Here is a 13,473-nt window from a genome sequence, read left to right as displayed (position 1 = left end):
TTCTGAAGCAAAAGATAAGCTTACTGGCAAAAGCTCTGACTAGGCAAAGTAAAAGAACATCCTCGCACCCTGCTGCTACCAGCAACTGAAGAGAGCATTTGCTTTTTTCCTCTAAAGAAAGAATGCCCATTTAATGCCTATTCTCCACCTGTTTAATATGTATAGTTCCTTCTGTACCCTGACCACAAGGTAATTTGCTTTCGCAGCAACCGACAACTGCTTCTAAACAAAATTATAAACCTACAAAATCCGCCCGCAAGACTTTAATTTATTTCACTTAAAACGTCTGCAAAGTTCAATCAACTCATGACAGCAGGCAGAAAAACTGTAAAAAATGAGATATAAAACTATTTTTGCACGTGTTTTATGGGCTTCAAAATATATCAATATGAATTACTGCCTTATTTCACAGCTTTACGGTAAAGCTGACATTCTGAAACTGGTCAGATTGGAATATGACTAATAAGAAGAGACTGCTGTATAGGCTAACTTCATGTTTGGCCACTAGTTAACCACTTAATCACTAAGTCAACAACACCTACTGTGATCATTATGGATCCACTATCTCTTCCAGTTTTCTCCAACTGCCATAGGAAACCTTTCAAGTTTTCAAAGAAGAAAAAGAAACCTTTTGTCAGAGTCTTACAGGGGAGGCAAGAGGAAAAAAAATAAAAAGAAAGAAAAAAAAAAGGGGGCTGCAAAACAAGAGTCTCACTCCACAGCATACAATCTATCGGTTCACAACTCTTTCTTGGTGAAAAACTTCCATTATTAAAAAAATAAATAAATTAATTAAAACACCTTTTGGTGAAATAATGTGCATGCAAGAAACGTTCATAAAAGTTCACTACTGTCTGAATAAAACCAGATGCAAGTGTATTACTGTGCTATACTGCAGTGCTCTGTACTGTTCCAGGAGTTCTGAGCACAGAGTTCATCCTGCAACGTCTCAGATTTAAAATGGCCCTGAATTTTCCACAAGTCCCACACACAGAATCCATCACCCACCACTTTGCTTTGTATTTGTTAACAACAAAAAATTCCTGTCCTCTTAAGAAAGGTTTTCTTCAGTCTGCTTATTAACAGTGCTGACACGCTGAAACCTAATGATGTGAATTTAAATGTCAACACTATTAACACTTCCCTTTTCACCATTTTATCAAAAGTATCCCAGAACTGCTTGGTCTATTAATCCTGTATGTAAGCAAGATGCCACAGTGCAAAGTAATACGTAGCCAGGTTTCTGAAATCAAGAGTTCACAGATCAGCCTCTCACAGCATGTGAAAAACTTATCACTTACTTGGAGCCCCAGCTTCCAGGCTGATTTTCAACTGCCCAATGCTCTGGCTCACTGAACAAAGTATTTCACACCTTCCCGGGGTATCTTATGGACAGTTTTTAGAATCAGGCCAGAAGCACATAGGAAAAAAACTAACAAACGTTAACATTCAGGTATTTTTTTTATGTAGCTAGTGTACCAATTGTATTAACTTGTTCCAGACTGAATTTCATGAAACTTGCAATTACAAGTAATGCCCAGTTTCTATAGAGGTACCAGCACCACAGTTTTGTGCAACTTGCTGCTAAGAGAAGGGTTGAAGAGGTCAAAGGAAGCCTTTTCCTATTAGATTAAGTTCATCAGTTAAGTCCTATTATGGAGGGAACATGAGAAGACTACACAAACTGCACACTCTCTGCCATACTTTCTTTGAAATGACTCCATGTACTTTTGGGAAGCAAAAAATGATAGTGTTGCAGAAGCAGCCTACTGGCACAGTTCTCCAGACACATCAATACGTTTAAAGGCTCTAGGAAAACGGAGGGCAACACACACTGGGGGTCAGACTGCTAAAGCCATAAAGGCACTTACACACAACCGTTTCCTTCACCATTCATCCAGTAGTAGGGAGTCAGCCTGGAAACACAACTCTCGCTTCCTAGTGGAACCACTTAACAGCCCCTGATGGTCGGTTCCAGAGGACCCTGAAGCAGTTCCAAAAGGGGCAGCACCCACATCTGCTTGACTGAACACAGGCGTCAGAAAACCGAGGGCTTGGTCATATAACCCTCACAGTTACCCAGAAAACCTTTTCCCTCTTCCCTCGATTATGGTTCTGCCCTGCCTCAGGATGGCACAACACAACATCAAGTTATTGAACGAGGAATAATTATTTTATCAGATTTGTAGATAGCCCTTGTAAGGCTGCCCGAACACCACTTGAGAAAAAAGACCCAGGGCTTGTGTAGCAGGTTGTCAGCACAGCTCTGCCTCACTGCCTGCTCCGGTGCCCCAGAGGAGCCGCCCGCAGGAGGCAGCGCTGCCCAAGAGCTCTCACAGGTGGCTGTGCTGCTCCCGCCCCATCAGGCACTCCAAAAGGGGCCAGCACAAGTTTTGCTGGTTATCTTTAAACATTTAAAAAAGCAACAAAGGTTCTGTGAGATTTACTTGCTCTTTGACTTTGTAATTTGCCTTTCCAGGTACACAGTCTAAACGACAGGTTGTTGTGTGCTGCTCAGAGAATTGCTGTCACAAACTCGGGAACGGGTTAACAAACAAGAGCTGGAACTTACTTGCTAGTGTGAGGTGGCTTTTTTGACTAAGTATGGCCCCGTATTTGTTCAGAGCTAAGCACTGGTAAAATCCTTCATCAGACAGCTCTCCTTTCTTCCCTTCCACCTCACTGATATATAAGGAGCCGTTGGATAAAGTGTAGATCCGTTCATTTTCAGATACTTTGCCTCCGTTTTTCAGCCATGTGATAGTTATAGGCGCTTCCCCACGAGCCTGGCAGTCTAAAACCACTGGGTCCTTCCTTGAGACCGTAACGTCCTGAGGCTCCTTCACAAAAAACAGTTCGCTAAAGCACCACAGCCCTAAGAGAGAAGAGATTTCGCCCATAAGTATAAGCGTTCGAGTTACCAAGTGCACTTGCCAGTCATTCTGCTAAACCCAGGTAAAACCATCGGTATCGCGGGCCCCAGACTCGGGGGAAGCTGCGGGCCTGACTTCGAGGGGAGCGAAGCCCCGGGCGTCCTGTGTCAGGGAGCTCCGGAGCCTTCGACACCCGCGGGCCGCGGCCAGGGCTCGGCCCCGGAGGCGCCGGGGGAGCCCCGCGGGGCGGGCGGCGCCCACACAGGTGCGGCCGTTCCCCAGCGGGGCAGCGCCGCCCGCGGAGCCGCTCGCTCGTTTTACCAAGCCCGGCCGCAGGAGCGGAGCGGGACGCGCCGTAAAAAGGCTGGTTTTACAGGAAATCGTGAGGCGAGAGCGCCGGGCGCCCCGCCGGGCGCCCCTCCGGCCCGCCGCGGCCCCTCGCACCCCCGACCGGCCGCCGGTGTCCCGCGGGGCGGCAGAGCGGTACCCGCCGCGCGCGCCCCCTGCCGGCGGGGCGGGCGGGAGCCCCTCCGCGAACAAAGCGCCCGGTGCCCGCGGGCGGCCCCGCCGGTGCCCGCACGAACGGAACCACGTGCGGCGGAGCGCGGCCGGGGCGGGCGGCGGGGCCCGCGGGGCCCTCGGACTCACCTGGCAGCGGCAGCAGCAGCGCCCGCAGCAGCAGCGCCCGCGGCGGCAGCGCCCGGCGGCGGAGCGGCGCCATTTAGCGCTGGGCGGCTGGCATGCCCCGCCGGCCGCCGCCACCCCGAGCGGTCAGCGGGCGAGGGGAGGGGACAGGGGGCGGACGGAGCGGCCCCGGCGCGCCCGTCCCGGCCCTACTCGCCGCATCTCGTCTCCATTGGCCTTTGGGGAGGAGAGGGGCGAGGGGCAGGGCCGGGCGGGGGGCGGAGGAGGGAGGGACGCGGCTGGACGGGGCGGGCCGCGGCGGACAATACCCGGGGGGGGCGGGAGGCGGCAGGGCCCGCCGGCCCCGCGCACGAGGGGCGATGGGCTCCGGCGCCATCTGTGCCGACCACGGCCGGGGGATGGGCCGGGGGGCGGGCTCGACCCCCCGCCCAGGTCAGCGCCGGCGCTGCCCCGTAGCCGCGGTCTCTCCCGCGGACAGCGCCGGCCCCCGACGGCGGCGACGCCGGCCGCCACCGGGACGGCCCCGAGCCGGGAGGCTCTGCCGGGGCTCCGGTAACGGCGCGGACAGCCCCTGCGAGCGGGGCAGGAGCTGCCGGCCGTGCCGCCCCCCCCGGCGTGGCCAGCATCTGCTAAACGTGCGCTTGGCCAGAGCCGGCCTAAGCCGGGGTCTGTGCCAGCACTGGAGATGCCCACCCGGGGCATGCCGGCGGGGGCAGGGCTCGGCCCCAGCCCCACGCAGTGGCCGCCGAGGGCCCGGGGCAGGTGCGGTAACGCCGAGGTTACCCCCAGCCCCCGGTGAAACCGGCTCCCCCCCAGTGTGGATGGGGAGGACGGGACTGGGTCAGACACAGGCCCTTGTGTCAGCACCAGCCGAGCCCCGTCCCGAGCTGGGCCACCGAGGAGGCGCTGCCCTGCGCTTGGCCCCAGCAGAAAGCAGCCATCAGCTCCCGTCTGCCTCGGGTCCAAAATGGAGCTTGCCCCAGCGCAACCAAAACTCCAAACACGGGGCTTGAGAATCATGCTCTCACCCCCCTGCGGATGCATTGTAGGGGAGACATCATCAAATCAAATGCTGCCACTATTAGTTAAGCTTTCAGCTTCACCCATGATTTTGCTGCATGCTTGCAGCCAGTGATTTCTAAGCTCTTTTTTGTCTGTTCAGAGTTCTAGTTTCTAAAGTTACGATGTAGGAAGGCATCTTCTTACTCAGCAGATTTGCTCCCTGTTTGCATTCATTGTGAGAGCTGCTGACTTCAGTGACCGGCAAGTTTTTACTGCTTTTTGTTCCTGCCAGCACTGCAAAGCTCACAGAGCCGGGAGCTGGCAGCCAAACCTGGTGCCTTCTGCTGCATCATCACCCGGACCGGCTACAGCCTCAGTCAGTGACTCCCCTGAAAACCTTCAGGGGGAAAATCAGAGCTATCTAAACACAACATAAGCCCTAGTTTGACCTATATCACCATCCTTACTTGTCAAAAATACACAAGGAGGAGAATTCAGGCTGCTCTGATCTTTGCACGAGTTTTCAGGAAAGGTAATTAGGAAAGATTTGCTTTACGTGCAAACCAGTTACCCAAAAGGCACGCAGGGAGTTTCACAGTGACTTTGCACACACACCAGTTCAGCATCCAAAGAAGAGCAAACGCAGCAATGGGATCCACTTGACCCAATCTTCTTGAGTTTTCCTCAGTGTTTTACCTGATCCAGTCGTAAAAGCGTGAACTCTGAAAAAAGCGTATCACAAGCAATATTATTTTTGAATATTAAGGATAAACATATTCATTCTTGCGGCAAACTCACGGCACAAACTTGCACAACACAAGTGGGCGGCTGGGCTGACTGCCAGCACTGGACACTATGCCACCCATCCCAGGAGGGAAACGTCCTTGCCCAATTCACCAACCCTTTTTGAAGCAGGAGCTGGTCCTAGCGGACCAGGGGACAAAAAAAGCCAAGAGAGAGCAAGCTGTAGTCCTACTTGTGGGATGGTTTCCATTAGCCGTGTCATCTGTGCTCACTGCTGTGTTCTGCTGTGGCGGGGAAACAGCTTTACCGTCTCCCTGGACTACGCTGTGCCAGCAGGAGGTTTTGACTCTTGAGATCAAATGCAAGAGTTGTCTTAAATGACTTAAAGTGCTTCCCGCTGGAGCACTCCTCGCGCCTGGGTCTAGGCAGCTGCGAACGCCAGTATTTCCATTTCCACATTTCTGTTGAGCCAAACAAATATTAAATTCCTTACTAGAATTAAGCAGTCCTATAACTAGGTGGGCATAAACGCTCCCTCCTTAATTTCTCAGAAGTCATTTATTTTAACACATTTTCCAGTAATTAATTGGATTAGAGATAGTGCAGACTAGTGATAACATACCTAAATTCATACTTCACTGCAAGCTGATAAACCCACTGAACCACAGTTTAAAGTCACTGCCAGCCATAATTTTGTCAAATATGGCATGTTAGTAAATATGGAGCCAATAAACAGAGTTATCTACTTGGCTGACCATCCCACAAAAACATTATCTTGAGTAAGCCAGAACAGCAGTCCAGGATGACCACAAGACATTGCCAGCCAACATAAAGCTATGCCTACTTTGCTGCAGGGCAGCAATTTTTCTTCTGTCACCAACACAGACTTTTTTGCTTGACTCCATCTGCATCTTTGGCACATGTGGGAAACTATGCAAACTTCCCCGGTTCTTTTCAGACCCATATAAACCCCTTTTCTACGCTTTCTCTTGGGTTTTGGGTACGCAAACAAGCTGCACACGTCATTCAAAGAAATAATAACTTGTAATGCTTCAGCAGTCAGCTCCTCAATGCCTTAAAACCAAAGTCAGTAGTAAGAGCTCTCTTTGAAGTGTTACCAACAGCTGGAATAACAGCATGTTGTCCAGGTTGCAGTCTGTAAATAACCTGATTTACCTTATGCTGCATTTCAGCCTCAGCCCTGGCAAGCCCAGTTTGTTGGGTTCCCCCCCCCCCCCCCCGAAAAATAGAGTTTTTAAAAATCAGATTGACTTGAACAGATCTAGCTCAGGGCTTTGCTCTACTGCTCTTCTGCATGTGGGGGCAGCTGTCAGTCCATCCAGGACTCCTCAATTGGGCTGGGGCCATAAAATCCAGAATTTTGGTCCCATTATGAACCAGCAAGGAGAGATACACACTTCACAAAGGTGAATGAAGTCTCATGACCATGGTGTTTATCAACATCTCTAGAAAAGGAACTAGCAGGCAGGACTGTTCTCTGGGAGGGAACGTCGCAGCCTCAGGAAAATGGAAGCTGAAAATTCAACAGTAACTGGAGCTTTCCAAGGTGAACTCTGTATTTATGAGATCTCTGCAGCCCCAAGCCCAAATGCAGTTTCTTTTCAGGTTAGAATAAGATTTTTCTGGTGTGAGACCATTTAAACACCTTTCAGCTTAAACCAGAAATAGCTCCGTTCAGTCTGTGGTCAGTTTTGCACTGAGTATTTCAGCTCTATCTAAGAAAAAGATTAGCATCACATTAACTCTCTTAGCCCCGTGGTCTGGAAAAGCCGTCACGACAGCACAGATGGTGTTTGGTGTGGCCACAGACTGCCCAAGCCAGGTGCCCACACGCTGCCCTGTCCCGCCTGACCGAAGCAGCTCAGAGGTGGGAAAGTGGCTTTGCCCACATGCTCCATTCCCCCTGTTTGCCTTCACTCAGCTCTGCTCTGACACCATCACATTGTGGGACAGAAAAGACCAGGGAGGAGCACCCGTGGGTGGGAAACAGGAGGTGGGGGGAGAGAGATGCTTACAGCAGTTTAAGGGTCCCCCTTGCCCCACGTGCAATCACAACATTATCCTCAATTAGCTGAAGCCTGTGTAAGGTCCTGGAGCCCAAATCTATTTTCAAGCCTACATATAATCATCTCTGCACCCCACCACTGCTCCCAGCCCCACAGGCTCAACTCTTCCCTGCAACCAGTGCCAGGTCCCAGCTCATCCCCTGGCTCTGCCGGCCGGTCACCGCCGGCGCTGCCGTGTGTCACTCCTGGCCTGAGGAGAGCTGGAGCTGCAGGCACCCCGGGCAGAGGAGAGGGTACAATCACCGTGGGCAGCTTAGCGCAGCTGCAGCAGTATTAGAGCTGTGGTCATTTTTCAGGGCAGGCTGAGAGCAGTGGTAATTGCTGGAGCCCCACTAACTGCAGGGGAATTATGGCAATTTGCACCGGCTCAGCTCTGCCTTCAGCAGCAGAGCCCTCAAAACCCTCCAAACCCAGCTGCTGGGCAGCCACCACGCTGCACCCCGGCAGCTCGTCATTAACCACCTTCTCAGGAAAGCCCCTTCTTCCTTTACAGTTCTTGGTCCAAGTGGTTTTGATCTGGTGTCACTGTAGGCATGTTCAGACGCTTGTTTCTCAATCACGACTGTATTCACAGATTTACAGTATGTTAAGCTAACTCTATTAAGACCCACCATGCAAATGTTTACTTTCAGCACATTTAGTCACTTAGTGGATTCTTGCTTCATTTTGAACCTGTGTAGAGTTACCATCTCCATTGCCTTCTCAAAGGAGATTCACTCCTTCCAGGAGCAGATGGGCAAACACACCTTGGGCTGAGCCCTGGGGATGCTAATGAACTGTCTCTCTAGGGAGCCTTCCTGTACAGCAAAACCAGACCTTCTCGACAAAGGGATTTTAACACAGATCTCATCTGGTTATAAGCTAACACGCACCAAAGAGGAAGGAGTACAATTATTTGCCACGCTAGCAAATTTTTTTTTGTTGTTTTTCCTTCCAGCCACCTTCCACAACAGTGCTCTACTGCCCCAAATTGGTGGATGCAGCTCGGCCAGGTTGTTTCACAGTGCCCCGGGGGCAGCCTCCAGATGTTTACCACCACCCCTGAAGGCTCATCACACCAGAATGAAGGAGAATCCTGTCATGAATTTCAGCCGGAGAAAAAGAAACACACCAACATCCTCCCCAGCTCCTGGAGATAACCACAGGCAGTTTGGAGGCGTAACCTCACAGGGATCTGGCAAAATGCATTTCCTCACTCTCCCATGCCTGTTTGCTGCTGCTGGAAGGTGTGAAAAATACCTATTTTTTTGTCAGACTCTGCTGTTTCCTAGATGCAAGCCATTAGGTCTTCTGGGTACTTTTAACAAACCACACAGCTGTAGCTACAGAATCAGAGAGTACACACCTGAGGGCATACCTGATCTCAGATGGGCTCTTTCCCTTACACGTAGTGTAGAGCTCTTATGGTGTGGGGTTTGGGTTCACTGCAGCTCCACGCTCTCTCTTCTGGCCCTCATACCACAGCTGACACTCCTCTCCCTGCAGTGAGCTCCTCCGGACACAGAACTCGACAGAAAACTCTTCCTTTTTTTCAGTAGAGCTTATTTTCTCCCGGTTTATCTCCGTAACTTGGCTCTTTGTGGTGTAAAATGAACGGTGAAACACCAAGGGTTGCAACATGCAGCTGAAGGGTATGGCAATAGCATGGGACAGTGGCTGCCCTGACTTGGGTCTGCCAAACAGCCACGAACATCATTGACTCCCTCGGGCCCCAGGGGTGCCCAGCACTCCTGGGAGGCAAGCCCTTGGGGATCGGCTGGCTTGGGACCCAAGTGACAGCAGACAGGCAGCCACAGCTGGAATCTGTGCGCTGAAACACACGGAATAACTTCATTAAGGGTTCATACATTTGTGGACATCACAGCAAGGAGCAGAAGTGGTCAGCAGGTGGAGAAGAGCTGCCCCATAAACTGCATTTGCAATGTACATAATTTTTAATTGGCTCAGTATGGTCCCTTCTCTCAACCTTTTCCCCCGTAAGAAAACAAAACAAAATTCTAGAAATGCTGCAGTACTGTACGCTGATGTTATCGTCCATAAATCAAAGTGTTAATACACTGGGTCGATACAATAAGTATCAGACCAAGAATAACCAAACAGAAAGAAAATATCTCCTAGGTTACCACTTTCTATGTTTGAATCTACAAAGGAATTTCTTGAACCTTCCAGACAGAGGCAGCTTTTTGTTAGTGTCTTTCTTGCTTATCATGACAACCCACTGTTCAGCAGCTATTTGTTTAGCAACAGGCATGAAATATGGTCTCCTTTCATCCCTGTATAAGTTACCTTCATTCTGCTCTTAGAACAGGAAATAGCCAAACCATTTCTGCCTCTTTTCCTCTACATGTTTGCAATCAAGAAACAATTACTGGAAATAAAAGAAATGAAAAACAAAGCAAGTCAGAGGCTGCCTAGCAGTTGGACATTCTGCTGAGCGTACCGTGCTACAGATACCTATTTATTTTTGCTGTGAAAGATTGCAGTCCTTTCCTTTGTCTTTGCCTTCTCAGCTTGTTAACAATGCAGTCTCTCCTCTTATCTACAATTTATCCCAAGGAACTATTAGAAAGAAGGATTGGAGGAGGCTTCCTGCTGCTCTTGTCCCATTTCACCTCACAGAGACATAAGGAATTGCTGGTCAGGGAGAGGCCACTTGGCCAAAGCAGCCTGTGCCCCAGAGGTTTATCTCCTGGCTGCCAGCGCAGCTCCCTCCAGCGCTCTGCCCTGTCACGGGAGAGCGATCGCCTCTCAGGAGTGTGAAGATAAACAGATTTGAAGCCTTCAAGGCATGTTCCCAGCACCTCCTCCCCCTCACACGCACACAGGCTGGTCCTGCAGAGGCCCCCACGCACAGGACGGCTCTGGGGATGGCCACCGCGATGCTGGCAGGGCCACGCGAAGCTGTGACTTACACCAGGACGGCTCCAACCAAGAACTGGGCCTGAACCGCTAAAGGCAACACCCTGGTGAAAGGACAAGCCGGGGGGGGGGAGACACACAACAAACTGGAGGGAGCCAAAAGCTGGGCAGCACAGGGGTGATTGCTTTTGATGCCAAAATTACTGCTCCCATCGGCTGCAGTCACTGGGATTTCATCTCAGCTGGGCGGCTGCAGCCGCTGGGATTTCTGGTGGTTTAGAGGCTGTGGCCGAGCTGTCTGTCCCCTGCAGGAGGCAGGGCTGGATCTCAGGCCCTGCACAGCCAGGGGAGAGGGGAGCCCACCCCGATTCCTCTCCCCCCCACACTGTTACCCGCGTGGCTCAGGTCTCTCTGCGGTCCCCGTCCGCAGGAGTTGGAGATGAGGGGCTCTGCTGGAAGCCCCCCCACTGCCACCCTCCGTTTGTCTGATGCAACTCAGTGCTCTGCAACTTGCAGTGCCTGCGTGGGGCTGGTGTAGAGCTTGTGTGGCCAAGCGACGAATTGGAGAACTGATCCTGATGGAAATAACTTGGGGGGGGAGAAATACAAGTATTTTTTTTCTGGAATCAAGTCCCTGGTGCAGTTTAGTATGTAGCATACACAGGTGTGCCTGCATAGTGCAGCAGGAGAGCAACCATCAGTTAAGGCTGCTGACAGTAGAACTTGGCTTCAGCTGTGCTGCTCTCCAGTATCTAACCATTACCCCAGGATTATGTCTGCTAAATGCTAAACATTTTACTGCCAGTTTTGTTCAGATACCTCTAGAAGGTCACGGTGGCCAAATGCTGGCACATGACAGAACTTGTATTGGGAAAATAACACATGCATGGAATACATACCGTGTATATACCAAAATGTTCATCCTAAGTAACTAGGACAAAAAAACATGTGTCACAGAGGTGGGGGAGTTTTATGACAAGTTAGTGAGTTAAACTGGCTAACGTGCTCAGCTAAGGACCAGGCCAGTGCAAGTCACTGAGTGGAAACCCCATCTGGAGCAGCTGATGCCACGGGGGCATCGCACCCAGCACCAGCAAGCTGCTGCAGCCCTGAACGCATGATGCCTTTGCCTAACCAGAGAAGAGAAAACCTTCAGCATGCAGAGAACAGTCCAAATCCTCCCCTGAGTATTAAAACTCCTCCCGGCTTCAGGAGGGGCAGAGATGGACAAACGCCCTTTCCAAGACATCCTGAGTGAGCTGCAGCCCCCTCCCTGTTAACACCCCCCGTGCAGATACCCCGGGTCACATCCTGCGGCTCAGCTCCCTGTCATAGTCCATCCTGCTGCAGCTGCAGCCCAGCCTACAGCCCCACATCAACTTCAAGCCTTCAAGTTAGATACACCGTGATTAGGATTAATTTACAGTGAGATCCTAACTGATCCAGCCTGTTTGCACCTTAAGAATCAATTTAGCTAGACTTCTTCCAGCTCAAAAAAGTATTTACGTGACTCAAGTGTTGTTTGCTTTCCTAATTCAGGTTTTACGCAAGCATGCAAAAAATTTTAACTTCACCTCTATCTTTAAAAAAACTGTAGACATTTATATAAGCGAAAGTTTGATCTTTGAGTGGTTTACAGTCAGACTTTGAATTCTCTGTGTGGAGAACAGTATAAATGAATTATGTTGAGAACAAGCATAATTTTTAGCTACATGTTAATAGACCTCAACTATATTTTGACCTTAAATTACATTAAGAGAAGAGCAGTTGGAACACTGACAAAACACAGAGAATTATTTTTTACTGACCTGTGAAGTAATTATTCTGTGAGTCCTCAACACAGGATATACATGATTACTTAATACCTTTTGCACAGGATGCCTGTAATATACCAACATACGAATTAACAGCTGCTCAATCTCTTGGGTTTTGCTCCAGTTCTCTAAGACTGCGTAGAAAGGAAGGCGTTTACTTAAAACTCTGCATTACAGCTAGCAATAGTGCATTAACAACTAATTAGGAATAAATCTGTTAAGGATGGATGACTAATTGCCGGGCAGCAATTCACAGAATGAGGGGGGACACCACTCCACCAAACACTTTCCACAACTGAATTTAATATATATCATAACTAGAAAATAATATTATAGCTATTCAAAGTAAAGAAAGTATATTCACAGAAACCACAGCTTCAGCTAGAGAGTAATTTCTAAGTTTTTCAATATAGCAGCCACCCAGAAACTCTATTACCTGCGCAAAGGAAGAAAGCAGGTTTTCAGGACAAAGGGATGGCATGGTATGTCCAGGGTAACCTCTATTAAAGTGGCATAGTTTGTCATATCTGACAACCCACTGAAGAAAGTTATCACTAGTTAAGGGCCTGACCCTGCATTCCTTAAGTAGACAAAAATCCCTTTGAAGTCAACGAAGCATCCTGCTCAGATAACTATATCAGGATTTAGCAATTAATGAAAAGTTCTAATTTCTTAAGTAGATTATAAAAGGTTTTCCCTGAAAAACAACTATTACATGTTACAGCAACTCCACGGCAGTGTGGGTTTGTTTGGGGCAGCTCCTGCAGCACGGTAACTGTTTCTCACTAACTAGGAACTACCCCAAGTCAGAACCACATTGTTTTCTATTTCCATTGATCTGCCTTAAGTGTTCTTCTCTAGTTGATGCCTAGTTGAAGGTTTCGACAACTTAGCATTCAAAAGGTCAGTAAGCAGTCCTCAGGGCAATTTGATTTAAACCTTTAGCATTTTGCATACTCCCAAGCAGCAGTGCATAGCAGGACATACGTGTTCACAGCCTCCGAAAGGTCATACTTCCCAGCCCTCAAAACAAAACACGAGTCAGAAATATTTCAGCTTGTAGAAAGTATCAGAAAAGCTATCAGGCAATTATGAAAACATTTTCCATTAAATTAAACTCAAAAGGACTTAAGAAAAACAAACCGTGATGTATGTTTTTAGACTGTGGTGTATTTCAACAGAAAGTTTTACATTCTGTCACATTTAGGAAGACTGCCTTATCTGTCTTTCCTCAAGAGGCATGCTCACTTACTTAATGTCTGTTCAGGTTTTCCAAGCAGCTTTGCCTCCCCTCTCCCTGAAATCCCAAGCCTCTCTCTGGGATGAAAACCTGAAACCTACAACGCAGAATTTGTTTGAAGTCTCATTAAGCAAGAAACCTCAAATTAAGGACAGCTCAGCAAAACAAAACATTTTTCTACAGTCACGTGGATGTAAACCAAGAATTAC

General features: G+C 49.3%; 1 protein-coding gene across 1 annotated transcript in view; it reads right to left on the bottom strand.

Moving 5' to 3' along the window:
• PRTG (protogenin) overlaps positions 1-3,594 on the bottom strand; it is an 81,471-nt gene extending 77,877 nt beyond the window's left edge. The window contains exons 1-2 of the mRNA XM_074917239.1: positions 3,522-3,594; positions 2,573-2,875 (exon numbers count right to left, since the gene is read on the bottom strand). Of these exons, the coding sequence (XP_074773340.1) occupies positions 2,573-2,875; positions 3,522-3,594 (376 nt within the window). The remainder of the gene's footprint in view (positions 1-2,572; positions 2,876-3,521) is intronic.
• Between the last annotated feature and the right edge of the window lie 9,879 nt (positions 3,595-13,473).

This window comes from Athene noctua, chromosome 13 (genome assembly GCF_965140245.1).
Source record: "Athene noctua chromosome 13, bAthNoc1.hap1.1, whole genome shotgun sequence".
Classification (NCBI taxonomy): domain Eukaryota; kingdom Metazoa; phylum Chordata; class Aves; order Strigiformes; family Strigidae; genus Athene; species Athene noctua.
This window is presented reverse-complemented; position numbering and strand designations above follow the sequence as displayed.